Source organism: Alexandromys fortis, unplaced genomic scaffold (assembly GCF_014885135.2).
Source record: "Alexandromys fortis isolate MF-2015 unplaced genomic scaffold, M_Fortis_MF-2015_v1.1 scaffold_252, whole genome shotgun sequence".
Taxonomy (NCBI): Eukaryota; Metazoa; Chordata; class Mammalia; order Rodentia; family Cricetidae; genus Alexandromys; species Alexandromys fortis.
The window spans coordinates 1,401,241-1,422,986 of record NW_026068127.1 but is presented as its reverse complement, the minus strand read 5'-3'; the positions used below and the strand labels follow the sequence as shown (position 1 = coordinate 1,422,986).

The following is a 21,746-nucleotide window of genomic DNA, read 5'->3' as shown; positions in this document are numbered from 1 at the left end:
GTCTCTAAAGGGAAAAAAGGAAGTTTTGCGGATACACAAAGATGAACCAAGTTCCTATATTTGGAATACAAGGAAGTGGGGCTACCAGAGCAGACTGAATAGATTTACTTCCAGTTTACTAGACCACAAGAGCAAAACTCAGCATTTTGCCTCAGGTGTGCAAAGACACTCAGGTTAAAGATATCTGAACATACTATACACACTTCAAAAGAAAACCTTGCCGGGTGGTGGTGGCGCAAGCCTTTAATCCCAGCACTCGGGAGGCAGAGGCAGGCAGATCTCTGTGAGTTTGAGGTCAGCCTGGTCTACAAGAGCTAGTTCCAGGACAGGAACCAAAAGCTACAAAAAAAACCCTGTCTCGAAAAATCAAAAAAGAAAAAAAAAAAGAAAACCTTAAGGGGCTAGGACGGCTCAGCTGGCAGACTGCTTGCCTAGCAGGCATAAAGCCTACCTTTGCATACTGCGTGTATGCCTACAGGCCAGAAGAGGGCACCAGACCTCATTACAGATGGTTGTGAGCCACCATGTGGTTGCTGGGAATTGAACTCAGGACCTTTGGAAGACTAGGCAATGCCCTCCTCTCCAGCCCCCAAAAAACATTAATCTTAAATCAAAGTTTAGAAGGCATGCTATATTACTAAGGGAATCTTTGTATATGATTTTTAATGTTTTATTAAGTGTGTGTGTGTGCTTGCACACACTCCACAGCATGCATGTGATCAAAGGACAGCCTACAGGAGTCAGCCCTCTCCTCCCATCTTATGGGTTCTGGGATCGAACTCAGGTCAACAGTCTTGGTGGCAAGCACCTGTACCAGCTGAGCCATCCCTCCAGCCCCACATTGTATTTTTGTATGTTTATCTCTCCTCTAGGTTATCAACTATAGCAAAATTAACAAATTGGCTTAATTTTCCTTATTCCAATATGTTTTGCCTCTTATGATAGGTAGTTATTGTTTTAGTATCCACGCCAGAGACTTCCATTAATTTTATCTACCCTTGGAATGAAGTTCAGTTCTAGTTTAAATTCGTGACCACACAGCTCAGGATGGCTCTCCACGCTGCCAAGCAACCTTGCTACACTCTCCTGGTATGCCTTCTCCTATTCTCTAAGACAGCTATGTTATATACTCTCTGTTCTCTGCAAAACCCATCTTCTCCTTCCTTGGGCCTGCATCTTTTTCTCAGCTCTTCCCAGGTCCCCCACCCTGCCCCTTGACTCTTCTTAAAAGTTTCTTTCTGTCCCATGGACATAGGAACTCTCTGCTCTGCTGCAGGGCCTTTGCAAGTTCCCTTCCCTCTACTCCAGTGGTTCTCAACCTTCCTAATGCTGTGGCCCTTTAATACAGTTCCTCATGTTGTGGTGACTCCCAACCACAAAATTGTTTTCATTGTTACTTCATAACTGCAATTTTGTTACTGTTATGAGTCATGATGTAAATATTTTGGGAGATAGAGGTTTCTAAAGGGATTTCAACCCACAGGTTGAGAACCACTGAAATGTTCTCAAACATAGAGTATAAATGGAATGTTCCATGCCTTTCCCTTTACAATGCTAGTTCCTTGCCTTCTCTGTCTTCTTCCTAAACCTAATGTCAAGTTCTGAGTGGTTTTCGTTGTGATTTATACCTGATATATACTAGCTCATACCTAGTTACACTCCAGCATGTTTACTAGTGGGGTTTTGAGTTTGTTTCTTAGAGATTATTAAAAACCTCTGTGTGAGCCAGGCGATGGTGGTGCACGCCTTTAATCCCAGCACTTGGGAGGCAGAGGCAGGCGGATCTCTGTGAGTTCAAGACCAGCCTGGTCTACAGAGCTAGTTCCAAGACAGGCTTCAAAGCCACAGAGAAACCCTGTCTCGAAAAACAAACAAACAAAAAAAAATAAATAAAAATTATTTGAGGGGCAGAGATATAGTTCCGTTTAGAGCACTTGCCTCGTATGTGCAAGGCCCCTCCAAAAATAAATCTGAAGAATGTATTTAGTCTCTGAGGCATTTGTGTGATTAGGAAGGGTGTTTAGGACAGACAAGTTTAGAATGAGTCCTCAAATTCCTCAGGGGGGTGGGGGAAAAAAGAACAAGGAGACACTAAGGACATCTGGCCGGACAAAGCCTATGCTAACTAAAGAGTCCCACAGTTGGGCTGTTCCCAATCACACAGCTGGCTGTTCCCAGTCTGGCAGGTGTCCAGTTCCTTGGCCTTCCTTCCTGCTTCCTTCAGGCCCAAAGCATTGAGCCAGGTGCAGTCCAGTCCAATCCAGTCCAGTCCAGTGCTAACTCTAATTTTCTCTTCATGCTCCTGTGTCTAATTTATCCTCATATATAGACAGTCAATTAAAAAAATGCATCTGTGGCGGTGAGACCATATCCCAAAAACCAAAACCATCAACAACAACCAAAAAAAAACAAGAAAAATGTATCTGTTGGCCAGTGAGAGGTGAAGACACCCAGCAGGTGAAGGCACTTGTTGCTAAAACTGATAACCTGAGTTTGATCTCTGGAACCCACATTATGAAAGAAGAGAATTAACTCCTAGCAGCTGTCTTCTGACCTCCACATGTGTGCCATTGCATGTGTGCACCCCCCCACATATAGAACAAATAAAATGTAATAAAACATATAATAAAACAATGCAAATATAATAATGAACATAGAGATGTGTCCCTGTTCCCTTCCAGTTTCCAGTATTTAATTTATAGTTGAAAATGACTCTAGAACTTCTTATGTAACCCAGGCTTTCTAGAACTCAATGCTGTCTCAATTGGCCATTGTATCTGACTCTGGATTATGTCAAGGTTGTAATGCAACATAGTATCTGCCTTCTCCTTTACTCTATGGTCCTGCTGGCCACAGCCCTATATAAGCTAAATCTTCTTGTACTTAGTAGTGAAGTGGCAAATTCCATAGAAGGGGAAAAGAGGGAGGCGTTTGCCCTCTTTGATGACAAGGTATAATAGGATATAGTCGCTCACATTCGTCGATGTGGCTCCTACATCCACGTTCCCACATGTGAAACAGACTCTGATGGGAATTCTGACCATCAGCTTTTGCCCTACACAGGGATGTATTCCTTCTAATGGCAATAGTCCCTCCAAATTGAAACATTCACTCCAGGAAGGAAAAAGAGGCTCTGTAGTTCTGTTTTGTGTCTTTCTGTTTTGGATATCCTTCTGTAAATGGGCCCAGAATTTGTGAGCGCCTGTAGATGGTCTACACAGACGCATGGAAAGATCACAGGACCTTTCTGTAGATAGATGTGCGGGATGCTCCCGGCATCTCAGTTTCAATTCTGTAGACAGGTGGGTCACACCCACAGAACAGCTTGAGGCTGTCATCTTTGGTTCAGGTTTGCCCCCAGGAGCCAGATGGACTCTATTGTTCTGTGTGCTGTTTTATTTTTGTCTATTGTGCATCCTCTTTCTGACGTGGTGGGTCAGACTCAGAGTGTGACTTCTTTGACTTTGATATTGGATCGCTTCCAGGACTTTAGAGAGAGGGCCATAAACATAGGGGTGTATTTTCCTAAAAGGGATGAGACACAACCTCTACCCACCTTAAACATTTCCTTGGCCTGTAGTGCAGGGTAAACACGGGCAGGTTTGCCACACAAGCACGAGGCTGTGGGGCAGCATGCCTGTGTGGGTGGCTGGGCTATACAGCCTTGTTACGACAATATAGCAAGGCGACCAGCCACAGTTGTAGGGGGCAGATGTGTCCCAATAAGATTTCAAACACTGAACAGAGAATCTGGGGTTAATTGCTATGGCTTGAGAATTACTATGCTTTGTCCCCCATGCTTTATGCCACCCTATGCCCTCCCACAATGGTGGATGGGTCCCTAGACCTGCCATGGGGGCTGTGTGCCTCTAGTTCTCGCCAAGGTTTGGCTCTACCGGCCAAGGGCAACGAGTCATAGTCGCTGGCTATAGGTGTTAAGCTGCAGTGGCCATGTTATGACAAAGTTATAGCCAGACTTTCCTCCACCAGAACTGCCTTGGTCATTCAGAGCCAATGGGTTATAACTATCTGTCATCCTTTAGAGGGCTTGGTTACAAATTATTGGTTAGGGTATGGAAAAAAAACATAAAGCAAGTTAAAACCATTTTAGGTTTAATTCTGGTTTAAAAGTTTTGTCTTGTTAAAGGGTTTTGTCTGTTTCTCAAGAAAATTATGTATGCTTGTTTTGTTGAAAAGTTTATCTATGGGGCTGGAGAAATGGCTCAGTGGTTGAGAGCATTGCCTGCTCTTCCGGAAGTCCTGAGTTCAATTCCCAGCAACCACATGGTGGCTCACAACCATCTGTAATGAAGTCTGGTGCCCTCTTCTGGCCTTCAGGCATACACACAGAAAGAATATTGTATATATAATAAATAAATATTTTGAAAAAAAAGAGAGATTTTAATTTTAAAAAAGCAGTTAAGGCTATGGGACATTTGTGCTTATAAAATGTCTTAAGATAATAAAAAAAAAGCTAAAAACTGGGGTCACAGTCATAAGCACCACAAACTAACCAGAAACTGGAATGTTCATTTCTTGTGATACAGCAAGACAATGACCTGAGCAGTCAGACAAAGGGATTGGAACAGCTTGGAATAGCACCTTAGCACCTGGGGCTCAATCCTTTGTGTGTGTGTGTGTGTGTGTGGGGGGGGGTTGTACCAGAGTAGCCTAGGACAACCTGCTTGTCAGATGTTTAAATTGAGATGCATAACACTGGGAAACTGCAGTTGTAGAATAACAATGGAAAAAATTTGTAATGGGAGGATCACCACAACATGAAAACTATATTAAAAGGTCAAAGCATTGAAAATATTAACTAATGGTTTAAAAATGTATCTCCTTGCTCAAGGTCTATTTAGGCTTAAAAATATTGTTTAGCTTCCTTGCCTCTATTTGGATAAACTGAGTCATATAAATTTTTTGTATTTATACTAGGAAGAACTTCAATTTAAAAATTGTTATTTCCTTCTGCTTGTACTTAACAGATAAAACTACAAAGTCCTTTTCCCAAGGTCAGACATTAGGGCAAAGCTCCGGTTCCCTCCAGGGGCTAGGAGAAATTTCAGACTCCCTAAAAAGAGTGTAACCATCCTTATCTCTGACAAAAGGGACCAGTGGCTCTTCCTAACACGTGGCTCGGTGCCTTTCAATTTATCAAGGGCAATTGCTAGCCCCTAGGCTCCCTCCAGTTCCCGTTTTGCCCTAGGACGTTTTCCTTGCCTTCCAGGAGACAGCATTAACAGCTGGATACAATCTTGCTCTGTTTTACACTCCGCATGACTAGTTTAGTTTATTAGCTTCAACTCAAAAATCATTATTATTTTTTAAGGCTAAGTCTGACAGAATGTCAAGTTCTAGACTTATAAAAACTGGCCCAGATCGCAGAGTCCCGCCAAAACCAACTAGGAGACCAAGTCCTGTATGTAAAAGCAAAGAGCCTTTATTCTTACACAAGTTTCAAACTCAGACTCTCCCTGTGTCTAACATATTGGAGGGACTGGAGAGCCCCGAGTTCAGTTAGGGTTGGGCTTTTATAGGAGCAAAGGTAGGGGTGAGGGAATTATAACATTAAGGACCCCTGATTGGCTGACATTTGTCTAGGGGTGTCCTGGTGAGAAGTGGCGGGTGTGTGCTGGCAGGTGATCCTGTCTACAATGGTTGGAAAGACAGGAATTTCCTTTGGATGGTCTGTACCTGGGTGCTCTCAATTTGTGGTCTTTCTTGGAACCAGGTAGTGCCTACTGAGACTTGGGCCTCTATTGAGTTTGTCGTCACTACAACAGAAGGTCACATGCCCAGATGACAAAACCAACAACAAGAACAGCAAAAAACCTTAAAAGATTCTTAAGTGGTTAAGAGCACTCGCCGTTCTTCCAAAGGACCTGAATTCAGTTCCCAGCACCCACATGACAACTCCCAACTGTCTGTGAATTCAGTTCCAGGGGATCTGATACCTTCACACCAATGCACATAAAACAAAGTTAAATAAATCATTTAAAAAAAAAAAGATTCTTAAGGGGGCCTATTGAAAGACCTGGATAAATCCAGACCTCCCCAGCAGGAAGAAAATAGCCAAAAATCCAAGCAGGAAGAGAAGAATCAGGAATCTAGCATTAGCCAGTTTAGTGACTGTTTCAGTAACTAGCTGAAGATAAAGTTAGGTTGTAATCTTGAGAATAATCTTGAGAAACAGAGAGTTTCCCCCTTGTGATTGTCATTGTAATGTCTTTTAAGAACTAGCTGATAATGACCTTGGGAGTGGTCCTGAGAGGCAGGGGGTTGCCCCCTTGTAACCTTCACTGGTATTTTCGGAATTTTCTGTGACACACCCCCTGCCAATTCTGGATCACTGGGCTGTGGTTTCTTCCCATAAAAATCGCTTCTCCGGGTCACTTGGGGTTGAACTCTCCCCCTGCGTGGGTTCTGAGTCTCAGCCCCAGTGCACTGGTTCCCATCTCATCTCATCATTAAAGCCTCGTGTGATTGCAGCAAGGACGGTGAGTTACTGGGGGCGTCGCGTTATCCCGAGACTTGAGTGAGAGTCTTCCCAGCACTGGGGGTCTTTCACTATCAATGGTATAAAGTGGCAAACAGTTGCTGAGCTAAAGATTCTGATCAGGAAGGGCGGTGGTGGTGAATGCCTTTGATTCCCCGCTCAAGAAGTAGAGGCAGGGAATTTTCTGTGAGCTTCAGGCTAGTCTGCTCTACAGAGTGTAGTCGGATTTTTCTTTGGGTTGTCAGCTCACAAATAATGACACGGAGACTTACTATTAATTATGAAAGCTCTTATAACTTCAACTAACCTGTTTTATTATCTACATTCTGTCACGTGTCTCAGTGTCCTCTCTATTGTACCCGATATCCTACCTCTTCAGTTTCTCTCTGGCATCTCTCATACACCAAGATTTATCAGATTTATCCTGACTTCTCCCTCCGACCAGAACTCCTGCTTATTCTCTCCTACCTAGCTATCGGCCATTCAGCTCTTTACTAAACCAGTCACAGTGACACATCTTCACACAGTGTAAACATATAATCCAAAACATTTCCCCTTTTTTCTTTTTTATTATTTATTTATTTATTATGTATACGATATTCTGTGTGTATATCTGTAGGTCAGAAGAGGGCACCAGACCTCATTACAGATGGTTGTGAGCCACCATGTGGTTGCCGGGAATTGAACTCAGGACCTTTGGAAGAGCAGGCAATGCTCTTAACCACTGAGCCATCTCTCCAGCCCCCCTTTTTTTTGTCTAAATAAAAAAGAAAGGTTTTGCAGGGTGGTGGTGGCACACTTTAATCCCGGTACTCAGGAGGCAGGTGGATCTTTGTGAGTTCGAGGCCAGCCTGGTCTACAAGAGCTAGTTCCAGGACAGGCACCAAAAACTCCAGAGAAACCCTGTCTCGAAAATCAAAAACAAACAAACTCAGAAAGGTTTTAACTCTAACACAGTAAAACTAAATACAATAAGAACAATTATCAAGCTGGACGGTGGTGGCGCACGCCTTTAATTCCAGCACTTGGGAGGCAGAGGCAGGAGGATCTTTGTGAGTTGGAGGCCAGCCTGATCTACAAGAGCTAGTTCCAGGACAGGCACCAAAAACTACAGAGAAACCCTGTCTCGAAAATCAAAAAAAAAAAAAAAAAAAAAGAACAATTATCAAGTAAGGAATACATTTACAATGTCTAGTTCATTTGTATTTGGGAAATTTGGAGAAGCTACTGTATTATCTATCTACTATATTGGTGAGTACAAAGTTTTATACCTAAATTATTTTCCATCATAACTTGTACTAGCAATCTAAAAATATTTTTTGGAATCTGGAGAGATGACTCAGGTTAAGAGCACTGGCTGTTCTTCCAGAGGTCCTGAGTTCAATTCTCAGTAACCATATGGTAGCTCACAACCATCTGTAATTTGATCAGGTTCCCTCTTCTGGCATGCAGACAGAATACTGTATATACAATAAATAAATTTTAAAAATATTTTTTGGATGTTAAAACATTTTCTTAGATAAACAACTTAAGCTTTTTATGTCTCTCAACCTCATAAATTTTACATCTATTTATAAGTTTTTTTTTCTTTTTAGTTTGGTAATAATATAAACTGTAAAACTGTAACTATCCATTTTTTTAACTTCATCAGAGACCTCAGAAGGATATAACATTAACTGAGTAAACAGGAAATGCAAAACAAGAAACTTCCAAAACAATAGAAATGACAGGAACCAAAAAAAAAAAAAAAAAAAAAANAGGAATGAGGTGTGATGTAGAGGACCTACTTTAGAACTGTGTATTCCACACTCTTGTTCTTTTGTTCTTTCCACATTGGCCACTTGTAGATCTTTGTATCAATCACCATCAACTGCAAGAAGAAGCATCTCTGATGAGGGTTAAGAATTGCGCCTATATTTTTTTTTTTTTTTGGTTTTTCGAGACAGGGTTTCTCTGTGGCTTTGGAGCCTGTCCTGGCACTAGCTCTGTAGACCAGGCTGGTCTCGAACTCAGAGATCCGTCTGCCTCTGCCTCCCGAGTGCTGGGATTAAAGGCGTGCGCCACCATGCCCGGCCAAGACAGGGTTTTTATGTGGCTTTTGGATCCTATCCTGGAACTAAGCCGGGCGATGACGCCTTTAATTCCAGCACTCGGGAGGCAGAGGCAGGCGGATCTCTGTGAGTTCGAAACCAGCCTGGTCTACAGAGCTAGTTCCAGGACAGGCTCCAAAGCCACAGAGAAACCCTGTCTCGAAAAACCAAAAAAAAAGGTGTGCACCACCACTGCCTGGCTATATTTTGTAATAATAAATTTTAAGGGCTAGAAATTTTCATTGCATTGTTAAATGAACTGTATAGGTACAATGCCTTAAATAAATAAGAATAGAAACACACACACATATATATAGTATAATAAAAATAACCTTAAATTTGTGTCCATATACAAAAATCTATACCACTGTAGAATATTTAAGACCAGTAGTTTTCTTCTTTAGTTTCAAAGTATAGTAATTAATCTACCCTTGTATCCTATCAGTCCTATATCCCTCCTTTCTTTTTAGAAGAAGATCCCTGAATCTAATTTTCCTTGCCAGTTGCCTCCTTGACCATGACGAATAACAACCTGTAACCAATTTCTAAACATGACAAACAGTTACAACCAAAAACTGTCCACCACCCCACCTTTTGGGAATGTGGATGTCATGTTTTTTTAGACTTTTTTTTGTTGTTGTTGTTTGGGGGTAATGGCATTTTTAGGGCACTATGGGAAAATTGGGATACTGGTCAAATCCTGGGAGAGGTAGCTGTATTCTTTTTGTTTAGTCTCTGTGTGATGTCAAAGTGTAGAGCTTGTGGGAGGTCCTGACTGGAACAGTCTGTGAGGCTGCACCATCTCAGCTAGCAGCTCTGACGTTGTCTAGACGTAGAATTCTGAGGAAATGGTAACAGAGGTATTCTGAGAGACTGGATCACCTGGACCACTTGTTTTTATTAGTGTCTGGTCTTTTATTTTTTCTGAAAACAATTTTTTTTTTGGTAGACCAGATTGGCCTTGAACTCACAGCGATCCGTCTGCCTCTGCCTCCTGATTTCTGGGCTTAAAGGCATGCACTACCACGGCCAGGCTGAAAATCTACACACTTTTAAAGGTAACATATATATCTGTATTAACACGAGTATAAAATGTGCAGTGTGCACAAGTCAGCTAAAGATGATTTTCTTGGGTTCTATGTTTGAGCAGGTAAGAGACAAATGTTGACTTTATAAATCCGTTTGGACTGTATAATCAAATTGTCATGAAGACTTTGTAGCCGATTAGATTTATCATGTCCTTTAGTCTCAGAGCTGTTCCCGTATAGAGAGATCGGTTTTATATGTTACCTGTTTTGTATTTTTGTTTGTTTGTTTGCTTTATGTCTGTAGCCAAGATTTTAAGGAGGTCTCTTCCAATCAAATGTGATCTTTATTAATTTTGAAGAAATCTATAACTTTTTGTTTCCTCTGGAAACAAAAGCATAACCTCTCTCCCAATGTAACAATTTTTTGACTTTCATTCTAAAGTTAAGACATCCTTTATATATATATATATATATATATATATCCTTTATATATATTCTGGTTTAATTTAGTATTTTATTATACACAGACACAGACACAGACACACACACACACACACACAGAAACCCTGTTTCAACAAACAAACAAGATTCTGTTTGGCCGGGCGTTGGTGGCACATGCCTTTAATTCCAGCACTCGGGAGGCAGAGGCCGGCGGATCTCTGTGAGTTCGAGTCTAGCCTGGTCTACAAAGGGAGTTCCAGGACAGGCTCCAAAGCTACAGAGAAACCCTGTCTCAAAAAAACAAAAGAAAAAATGAAAAAGAAAGATTCTGTTTGGGAAAACCACCTAATGAGAGAGATTCTGTCTAGCTGGAAAGAATGCTTCATGGTTGCAGTTTTCTGAGCAGGCGCCCATGTAGGGGTGGGCTTTTTGGTGACACAGGTGGTTTGGTCAGTCATTCCTACTGCTTTTAAGTAACCATTCACCCACACTCTTGTTAGTGACCCCAGTACAAAAGTCATTGCTTCATCAAATTGGATGTTGGTTCAATTCTTACTTTGGTGTTTTGTGGGCTTTCTTTCTGGGTTGAGTGGATGAACGTGTTGTGTCTCTGTGTTTCCCCAGAAAATGTCATTGCTATTGTTCCACATAGTGTCAGAGGCATGGACTTTGAGCAGGACCACCCTATAGCCTATTCCCAGGCATGACCTGACTTTAGGCAAACATGTTAGAGATGGCAAATATGTCAAGACTATGGTTAGGGCTCAAGCTCTTAGCAATCTTTTCTTTCAGATTGATTTTGGCCTTCTTGAATTGACTGAAGACACAGGCTTTGTACTGTGGTGGCACATACAATAAAACTTATAGTGCTGTGAGTTATTAAAGTAATTGTTGAAAAAAATAATATCAATTGTCAGAATACTGTGATCAGTAGCTGATGGTCTCTCAAACTTACTAACATTTTTTCTTTCTTGTTCGCCATTTTTAAAAGATTTATTTATTTATGTATTTATGTATTTATTTATTTATTTATTTATTATGTATCCAGTCTCCTGTCTGCATGTATACCTGCAGGCCAAAAAGGGTGCTAGATCTCATTAGAGATGGTTGTGAGCCACTATGTGCGTGCTTGGAATTGAACTCAGGACCTCTGGAAGAACAGGCAGTGCTCTTAACCACTGAGCCATTTCTCCAGTCCTCTTGTTTGCCTTTTTAAACTGAGAGATAAGGAAGGATGTGAGCTCAATGGTTGAACACTTGGCTACATGTTGAAGTTCTGGATTCAGTCCCTAGCTTAAATAAATAAAAATAAATTTAAAGTCGAGGTAAAGTTACCAAAGTTTTCTAAAAAAAAAAAAAAACAAAAAACAAAAAACAAAAAAAACCTACCTATAGGCTGCGTATGATGATGCACGCACCTCTTTAATTCCAACACGCAGGAGGCAGAGAGAGGCAGGTGATCTCTGTGAATTCCAGGGCAGTCTTAGTCCACATTCAAAGATTGACGGCCATCAGAGTTACAAAAGCCAAATAGGAATTTACATTTCTCACTGTGGGAACAAGGACAGCCTGACTGTACATGATGGAGCCCAGGTCATGTGTGGCCTACACATGGGGCCCAGGCCACACAGCTACCACGGCAGGCAGCACTGGGTTCCAGGAAAAGCCAGAAGCTGACACCACTGGTAGTCCAACCATTAGATCATCAGATGTCCTTGGGTCTAGGATTTACCTATTCCCCTTCTGCCAAGACCCCTGGAGAAATGTCAGCCCATCAAGGTCCTGAACCCTGGAAATCCCCAACCTCTGCTATGATAAACACCCTACCTCAACTGCGCTTGGGACTCTGCTCTCAAACACTGCCTTGGACTTAGGGAGAGTTCAAGCTTAAACTTGAATAAAGGCTCTTTGCTTTTACATGAGTGCAGACTTTGCAGTGTTTTTTTTTGGGGGGGGACTCAGTGATCTGGTCATAACAATCACATACATGCTTTTTGTTGGTTCTTTTTTGCGACTGGGTCTCATACAACCCCCGATGGCCTGGGAACTTGCTCCACAGTAACAAAAAACAAAACAAAACCAAAAACCAAAATCAAACAAAAAAACACCTGGGGTAAAACGCCACGTTCTGGATTTTTCAAGAGGGTGTTACTGACACGAATAATGAACAGTTCTTGACGAGACACAGCTGAATCATTCAACAAGTATCTAGCGGATGCCCGATACATTCAGGCACCGTGCCATGGCATGGCTGAGTTTCCTGAGGTAAGACCTATCTTTGATGAGACTAATCACATGGAAAAAGGTTTGAGAGGCAAGGCTTGGGAGCTAAAATAACCTGTTTTTTTGGCTTCTTCACATCCTATACGCGAGTTTGGTAAATCAATTTAACCTATCTCATCTATTAAACTGAGATTAGTAATAGACGAAGACAGCTTGTTGTAAACCTTTAAAAAGAAAAGCTTTGTAAAAAGTAACTTAGGGCACGATGGTGCATGCCTGTAACTATCGGTAGCGGGGGCGCCTGTGCCACAATTAAATAAAACCTTAAGTGTCTTGCAGCGGTACTCGACAAGATCACTGGGGCGAGCGCCGGGCTCTTTAAGTCTGCAGAGCCGTCCCTCGCACACACGCGGTCCACAACCACTCAAACAGCCTTCCCAGGAAGGAGAGGCTTCCGTTTCCGCCAGCAGATCTTCGCGGTGGGTTGGCACCGCCAGAAACCGTCCCACAGACTCTGGGAGGCGCGCCCCGTCACGCGCATGCGCCCGAGGAGGGCCGGAGACCGGAAGTGCAGAGGCGGGGCAAAGCGCTCCAGACAGCCGGCTCTTGCGCTAAGGCCGGGGGCGCGCGCCAGTGCGCGCTCGTTCGCGCGGCGGGCTGCGTACAGTAGTGACGGCCGCGCGGGAGCGGTCACATGACCACAGCGGCTGCCTGTACAGTAAGAACCCAATATGGCAGCGGCGTTAGCAGTGGCAACAGCAGCAGGACCGGCCGCCCCGTAGACCTCCCCCCCCTCCGCCCCACTGCGCGCCTCCGCTGCCGCTCCTCGGCTGAGTTGCTTCTCCGGTCCGACTTTCCCTTTCTCCCACCTTTTCCCGGCACCGCGGGAAAAGCAGTGCAGGGCGCAGCAGGCAAGGGAAGGCAGCCGGAGCCGGGGCACGGAAGCCTCCGAGTCAGTTCAAGACCCGACATGAGGGAAAAGGGCCGTAGGAAGAAGGGCAGGACCTGGGCGGAGGCCGCCAAGACGGTGAGGAGGAGGGAGCGGAGGGGGAAGTTCTTTTTCTCGCCGGCTGCTCGTCGCAGGGAAAGGGAGGTCACTTGGCCCCGCGACCGGGCAGAGGGGCACGAAAGCGCGCGCAGAGGGCGGCGGTTAGGGTCGCGTTGGCGAACCCTAAGGATACCGAGGCGCCGGTCGCGCGGCTGCCGCTTCTCACGGGGGCTGCGACCGGACCCCTTGGTGTTCCAGTCGGGGTTGCCAGTCGGGGGTCAGGTCGCTGTCGCCCCCACACTGCTAGCCCTTGTTTCGGCACCTTGTGTTGTGCTTGCCCAGTAACCGGTTCTTCTCCCTTGTGCGCCTTGGAGAGCCCGGATTGGATGCAGACAGGAGGAGGCTTGTGCGTGCATCCAGCCCCGGAAAGGAGAGGGGAGCGTTGGAGCTCGGTGGCGTTCCCCCCCGCCGGAGCGGTCGTGCCATCAGACCCGTGGCCCCCTGCTTATCTGGCTCGGGGAGCCAACGGGAGGTCACGAGGCTTTTGTGTTTGCCGTCCGAGCTGAAAGTGCAAGAGGTGTTTAGAAACGAAGTAACAGGTGGGACTTGGAGAATTTTTTTTTTCTGTTTCCGTAGAGACCTACTCTGAATAAGGCAGCAATGCATCGTGGGACGTGTAGTTTACCCGTCCTTCACTTTTCTTAAGCTTAAATGAAGGTGGACAGACGAAACTGTAGTTGGGGGCAACCCTCCCCCCAATTTTGTTTTTACGGACTTTAGAAGTCATTTAAGAACGAACATTCGTGAGAAGTCTTGTTTTGAAAAAAAAAAGTTTAAAACGTGTATTTATGAAGAAACGGAACTTGAAGGAGAAACTGAAAATTCCATCATTGAAGAGTGTAACAAAAATAACAGGACATTAAATATTATATAGCATTTCAACCTCTTTTATAAATAGAGAGCATAGTGGGTTCTAATAATGAGCCTTATAGAATTAAGGTGTATTTCTCCGTGTGTGTGTATGTGTGTGTATGTGTGTGTGTGTGTGTTAGGGGGTGGGGCATGTGCGAATGTCCACAGAGCACAGTCAGCTGAGAGGACAACTTGTAGGAGTTGGTGTAGGTTCTCAGGATCAAACGCAGGTCATATCAGACTTGGTGGTCAGCACTTTTATTCACTGAGTAATCTCGCAGGTCTCGGTTTATTTATTAATTTATTTTCTGGTTTTCTTTCTTTCTTTTTTTTTTTAAAGATATATTTATTATGTATACAACAACATTCCTTCCATGTATGCTTGCCAGAGGAGGGCACCAGATCTCACCATAGATGGCTGTGAGCCACCATGTGGTTGCTGGGAATTGAGCTCAGGACCTCTGGAAGAGCAGTCAGTGAGTGCTCTTAACCTCTGAGCCATCTCTCCAGCCCCTATTTTCTGAGACAGGGTTTCTCTGTATTTCTGACAGTCCTTGAACTCATTGTGACTGTAGACCACCGTTTGTTTCCTCTAGAAGACAGACCAGGCTGGCCTGGAACTCAGAGATTGCCCCGAGTCAGCCTCCCAGGTGCTGGGATTACAAACTTGTACTACCACTGCCTGGCTCCTGATTTATATTTTTAAGTGAGACTTTCAGAATTCAAAAGTAATGCTCATCATGGAGAAATTTAGAAAACTATGAAAAAGAAAATAAGAATTCAATCAATTAATTTTTTTACTGCCTAGTCCTTTTTGTTTCCCCAAATCTGAAATCAGTTATTAATTCAGTCTGTATTTTGTTTTGTATTTGTTTTGCTGAATGTTTTTCCTATTTACTTATTTTTGGGATAAAACATAAATGATTGCTTCTTTCCTTTCCCTCATTAGTGCTGGATTTATAGGCACACACCACCATGCCCACTTTAATGGGATGCTGAGGATAGAACCTAGGGCATCATGTATACTAGGCAAATGCTCTAACAGTTGAGCTATACCCTCAGCCCACCTAGTATATGTCTTTGTGACTATGTGGATGCTTTCCTCTAAAAGACAATTGTAGCAATGTTTTTTTTATTTTTTGGATGTGAGGAGTTTCTCCACAGAAGTTTTACTTTTTACTTCAAGGGGGCCTCATGACTGCTTCCTGTTAATAAAAGAGAAGGTGCTATTTTAGTTATAAGCCCGCAGATCCCAAAATTGATTATCTAAATTAATTTTACTTATTTATTAGGCTTTAATTTTTTGAGACCAGGTTTCACTTTGTAACCCAGGCACGCTTTAACATTGGAAGTAGTAAGATTACATCTCAGCAGTCTCTGTGTCTTCTTACTTATTTTTTTTTGAGACAAACTCTCTTCTGAAGCCCAGCCTAATTAAGAGTCATTGTACAGTCCAGATATACCTTAAACTTGAGGTGATATCTTGCTTCAGCCTCCTCAGGGCTGGGATTATAGGCATATTAACTACCATGTTTGATTCAGTCTCTACAGTAACTTGTGAGTTATGATCTTTTTGGGTCAAATAGTTTAATGATTTGAGATTGTGACAGTTAGGAAGAAGAGTTTGGCCTCTTTCTCATTTCTTGAAGTAATAAATTAGAATATTTGCTTATTTTGTGCCCCGGATACCTATTTGAAAATAGTGTTGAAAAGATAGAAAATCGATTGGGAAGATGGCTCAGTGTTTAAGAGCACTTGTGTAGGAAGACACCTTTACATATCGCCTCCTCATAAAAAAATTAATTTATTTCACTTTTCTGCTTTTTTGGGAGAGGGATATCTATGTATGTGTGTAGGTGTGCATGTGGAGGCCAGAGGATGAAATCACATGCTTTTCTCAGTTACTCTCTCCATAGTTACTGAGGCAAGGTCTCTCACTAAATGGAAACTTGCCAGTTGGTCTATATGTTTTTTTTCTTTTCTTTCTTTTTTTTTGGGGGGGGGGAGGTAGGGTTTCTGTGTTGCTTTGGAGCCTGTCCTGGAAGTAGATTTTGTAGACCAGGCTGGCCTCGAACTTGCAGAGATCTGCCTGCCTCTGCCTTCCGAGTACTGGGATTAAAGATGTGCGCCACCACCGCCCAGCAGTTGGTCTACATGTATAGCTGGCCAGCTTGCCCAGGCTCCCCTATCTCTGCTTTCTAAGCACTAATATTATAAGATGGGGTCACCATGCGTACCTGGTCTTAAAGTTTTTAAAATTGTATTTTATGTATATGTGTGTTTTGCATGTCTGTGCACCAAATGAATACCTGGGGTTAGAAGTCTGGTCTTGGAACTGCAGTTACAGATGGTTGTGAGCCACCATGTGGTTGCTGGGAATTGAACTCAGGACCTGTGGAAGAATAGGCAGTGCTCTTGACCTCTGTCTGAGCTATCTCTCCAGCCCCAATAACTTGATATTTTGTTATCAAGGCCAGCATGGGTAGGTAGCCATCCTTGCCCCCCAAAAGAAAGTATTTTCTACAAAAAAAGTATTTTCTAGAAAAAAATAGTATTTTCTACAAAAGGAGCTACTTCTGTATCTCCTAGATTATGAAGAACTGAGAAAAACCTCAACTTTTATTTTTTTTGGGGGGGGGGAATCTTTTTCAAGGTTTCTCTGTGTAGCTTTGGAGCCTGTCCTGGAACTTGCTCTGGAGACCTGATGACTTGGAACTCAGAGATCTGCCTGCCTCTGTCATCTTCCAAGTGCTGGGGGATTAAAGGCATACACTGCCCTCACCACCACTTGGAGAGAAAATCTCAGATTTGCAGAACTGCCTACTGCCTTTTTTTTTTTTCTTTTTTACTATTTATTTCTGTGCATTCGTGTTTGCCTGCATGAGGATGTGGGGTACCCTGGAACTGGAGTTACAGATAGCTGTGAGCTGCCATGTGGGTGCTGGGAATTGAACCTGGCTCTTCTGGGAGAGAAAACCGGTGGTGCTCTTAACCACTGAGCCATCTCTCCAACCCCTTTGCTTTTTTTTTCTTTTCCTTGTGTGTGTGTGTGTTTTTTTTTTTTTTTTTTTTTTTTTTTTTTTTTTTTTTTTTTTTTTTTTTTTTTTTTTTTTTTTTTTTTTTTTTTTTTTTTTTTTTTTTTGGAGACAGTTTCTGTAACGCACCATCTCGAAACTCTAGCTCTCTAGACCAGGTTGGCCTTGAACTCATAGAGGTCCTCCTGCATCTGCTTCCCGAGTGCTAGGATTAAAGGCCTGTGCTGCCACCTCCCACCTCCCGGCCCCTCTTGCTTTGATTTTTTTTTTTTTTGAGATGTTTTCTCTGTGTAGCCCTAGCTGTCGTTGAGCTTACTATGCATACTAGACTGACTTCAAACTCATAGAGATCCTCCTGCCTCTGCCTCTGCCTCTGAAGTGCTGGGTTTAAATACATGGGCCACTATTGCCCAGCTGCAAACTGCTTTTTCAACCACTGATTTTATCTGCTTTTAAGAAGAAATTTTGTGGGGGCTGGAGAGATGGCTCAGTGGTTAAGAGCACTGGGGTCCTGAGTTCAATTCCCAGCAACCACATGGTGGCTCACAGCCATCTATAATGAGACCTGGCGCGGGCACACATGGAAGGAATGTTGTACACATAATAAATAAATAAATTAAAAAAAAGAAATTTTGTTATCAGTGAAATGACATTCTGTTTTTGTTTTCATTTTAATACAGGGTTTCATGTATCCCAGGTTGACCTCAAATTCCAAGTAACATATAATTACCAAGTTCTGAGATTAATAGGTATGCAGTTACCACACCTGGATTTTGCTTGTCTAGAACTAGGTTTTTTTTTTTAAATATTTATTTATTTATTTATTTATTTATTTATTTATTTATTATGTATACAATATTCTGTCTGTGTGTATGCCTTCAGGCCAGAAGAGGGCACTAGACCCCATTACAGATGGTTGTGAGCCACCATGTGGTTGCTGGGAATTGAACTCAGGACCTTTGGAAGAGCAGGCAACGCTCTTAACCACTGAGCCATCTCTCCAGCCCTAGAACTAGGGTTTTGTAGCACATACCTAAAATTCTGTATTTGAGAAGCTCAGGTAGAAGGGTCTCAAAGTTTGAGGCCAGCCTGGATTACATACTGAGTGAGACCTTGTCTATACCTTCTTTTTTTTGAGACAGGGTTTCTCTGTGGTTTTGGAGCTTACCCTGGAACTAGCTCTTGTAGACCAGGCTGGCCCCGAACTCACAGAGATCCCCCTGCCTTTGCCTCCAGAGTGCTGGGATTAAAGGCGTGCACCACCACCGCCCATCTATACCTTTTTAAAGCAAAGCTACAGAGAAACCCTGTCTCGAAAAACTAAAAAAAAAAAAAAAAAGAAAAGAAAAGAGAAAAAGAAACCGCGTGGCAAGAGGTGAAAATGTAACTTTAGAAATTGATCAGTGTGGATTGGAAAGATGGCTCAGTGCTGATTGCTCTTCCAGAGGACCTGGGTTCAATTCTCAGTACCCACATGTAGCTTATAACTGTCTGTAACTCCAGTTCCAGGGGACCTGACACCCATGGCAAAATACCAATGCACATAAAAGATAAAGAAAATTAAAAAAAAAATTAAAAAGAATTGATCAATGCATAGCCGGGTGGTGTTGGTTGGTGCACACCTTTAATCCCAGAGCTCAGGAGGCAGAGGCAGGCAGATCTCCGTGAGTTAAGAGTCCAGCCTGGTCTACAGTGGGAGTTCCAGGACAGCCAAGGCTACACAGAAACCCTGTCTTGAAAAATTAAAATTATTAGTACAAAAACCTGCCTTTGTTACTTTACAAGAGTTCCACTTTCATATTCTTTCTACGTGGTATAGTTCATCATTCTATAAAGTTTCTGGTAGTATATATTTTCTTATTTTTGGTTCAGTGTGATTCATTGTTTCTCGTATTGTCCCAGGTTACTGAATGTACTAAATTTAAAAATGTTTTCAATTGATTTAAATAGTATTACATTCTTTAAATCAAATACAGAAGCCCCTGTGGTACCTCATGTCTATAGCCTAAGTGCTCCACTCAGCAGGATCAGAAATTCAAGGCTAGCTTCAGCTATGTAACGTTTGAGGACATCCTGGGCTACATGAAGCTCCTTTAGAAATGAAACAAAAACCAATTCTATAAAATTTATATAAACTCATTATTTAAAAATAAAAACAGAAGTAAGTAATTTCAGTTGAGTCTAGTCTATTGAAAAGTGTGCATACAAAAATTAACAAAAATGCTTTGTTTGGAGCTGGAGGGATGGCTCAGTGTAAGAGCACTTGTTTCTCTTGCAGAGGACCTAGCTAGCTAGGTTCAGTTCCCAGCATCCACATGGTGGTTCATAACCATCTGTAACTCCAGTTCTAGGATCCAATGCTTTCTGTTGACCCTTGGGCACCAAGCACACAGGAGGTACACATTATGCATATACATGCAGGTAAAACACTCATAAAATAAATATTTTTAAAAATGCTACTTCTATGCTTGACATTTTGCTAAGGTAGTACAAGTGCCCTGGCCCAAGGACCTACTTTGTTTTGTTTTTCAAGGCGGTTTCCTTGTAGATCTGACTGACTGTCCTGGATGGAATGTGCTCTGTGTGCCAGGCAGGGCCACCAATACCTGGCTAAGATTGATCTGTCTGTCTATTCGTCCATCTAATCTAATAGAGACTGGGTCTCTACATAACATTGGCTGTCCTGGAACTTGAAGCTCTGTAGACTAGGCTGGCCTTGAACTCAGAGATCTACCTGTTTCTGCCCCCCAAGTGCTGGGATTAAAGGTTTGAGCCCCCACTGCCCAGTTTATTTAATCTTAATTACTATTAATAATTAGGCTGGGTGGTGGTGGCCATTTAATCCCAGTACTCAAGGAGGCAGAGGCAGGCAGATGTCTGTGAGTTTGAGGCCAGCCTGGTCTACAAGAGTTTAGGTCCAGGACAGGCTCCAAAGCTACAGAGAAACTCTGTCTTGAAAAACGAAATCAAACCAAACCACAAACAAAAATCCACCAGTATGTGACTAATGGGTATTACTGGATAGTACAGAGTTAAAGTAATTTTTCCTGTTTATTGACTAGAATTATATTCTACCCCCTACCTTCAATACTGGGGATTGAATTTAGGGCCTTGGGTTTGCTAGTCAGGTGCTATATCCATGTCCATGTGCATCCATAGCGTGGTGCTCCTGACCCTCATTTTAAGTTCTGAGACAGTTGCCCAGACTGGACTTGAACACACTGTGTAGCCCAGGCTGGTCCTGCATCAGTCTCCTGAGTAACCGGGATTGCAGATGTACTCCAGCATGTCTGACTATTTGTAATTTTTGCCACTAAACTTGGTTGTTCATATCTTTTTTTCTTTTTCTCCGTCTTATTTCCTGATCTTTAAAATTTTAGTTTTTATTTATATGTATGTGTTTGTCTCTCTGTGTGTCTGCCATGTGTGTGCAGGTACCTGCAGAGTTGAGAAGAGGGTGTTTTGATGTGGGTTTCCCCTCTGTATGCTGTGAATGTGTCTACAGTGAAGCTGGAGTTAGAGCAGAGAGCTGCCTGGATTGGGTGCTGGGACCCAACTTGGGTTCTGGAAGAACAAAATATTCTTAAACACTGAGTTCTCTCCCCAGTCCCTATTTCCTGGTCTGTCTTTTTAAAGACGTGTACTTCTCCACTGTTGGGATTTCCTTCCTTCATGTCAGTTTTTGAGCCTTTTATATATGAAGGTAATTTGTTATATTACAGATTTACAGAGCTAGCTGTTTCCCTATTTTGCCTTTTGAACAGGTTCGTGGAGATTTTTCTTTTGTGTCCTATTTTTCTTATTTCTTTTTTTTTTTTTTTAAGAAGGTTTTTCTGTAACTGCCTAGATTTCGTGGAACTTGCTTTGTAGACTAGGCTGGCCTTGAACTCCCAGAGATCTACCTGCTTCTGAGCCACCTGCCTCTGCCTTCCAAGTGTTTGGATTAAAGGCACGTGCAGCTACCACCTGGCCTGTCCAAATATTTTTAATTTGTGTTTGGGGTGTGTACAAAGTGAAGGTCAGAGGACAGCTAACCTTTATTTGGGGTGTGTACGCAGAAGACAACCTTTTTGAGTTGGTTCCCTCCTTCTGTGGTTTCCATGGGTTTTGTATGGAGAAAGATAAATATGCCGTGGTGAAGGGACAGCACTTCAATCCATTGAGGCTGGACTACTCCCCTGCAGCTAGCTGCGAAAGGCTGAGTTCATTCTTAAAGTGTCTCTGAGCTTGTACCAACACTCACTGCCAGACACACACACACACACACACACACAAGAATGACCTTGAACTTCTGATCCTTCCACTTCTGCCCTCTAAGTGTTGGAGTAGATCACAAGAAGACTTGTTCTTTTATTATTTATTGTTCAAATTCTGATAGTGTATCTTTTTTGCCTTGAAAACTTTTAGCTGTTCTTTTAGAGTAGTGTTTGCTAGCAACCTACTCTTAGTTCCTTTTTGTGGGAGAGATCCTTGATACCACTTCCAGGTTTGGTGATTCTGTAAGAAGACACGTGGGACTCAGCTTTTAGT

At 42.7% G+C, this 21,746-nt stretch overlaps 1 protein-coding gene across 3 annotated transcripts in view; it reads left to right on the top strand.

Moving 5' to 3' along the window:
- The first annotated feature begins 6,419 nt into the window (after positions 1-6,419).
- Positions 6,420-21,746, top strand: part of Asxl2 (ASXL transcriptional regulator 2) — a 79,632-nt gene continuing 64,305 nt past the window's right edge. The window contains exon 1 of one of the 3 annotated variants that reach the window (XM_050125846.1): positions 6,420-6,500. Coding sequence is in view for 2 of the 3 variants with exons in the window: in XM_050125844.1 (XP_049981801.1) it covers positions 12,976-13,308 (333 nt within the window). In the remaining variant the exon portion in view is untranslated. Of the gene's footprint in view, positions 6,501-12,043; positions 13,309-21,746 lie in introns of those variants that run through there. The other 2 variants (XM_050125844.1, XM_050125843.1) reach the window with 2 other exon arrangements.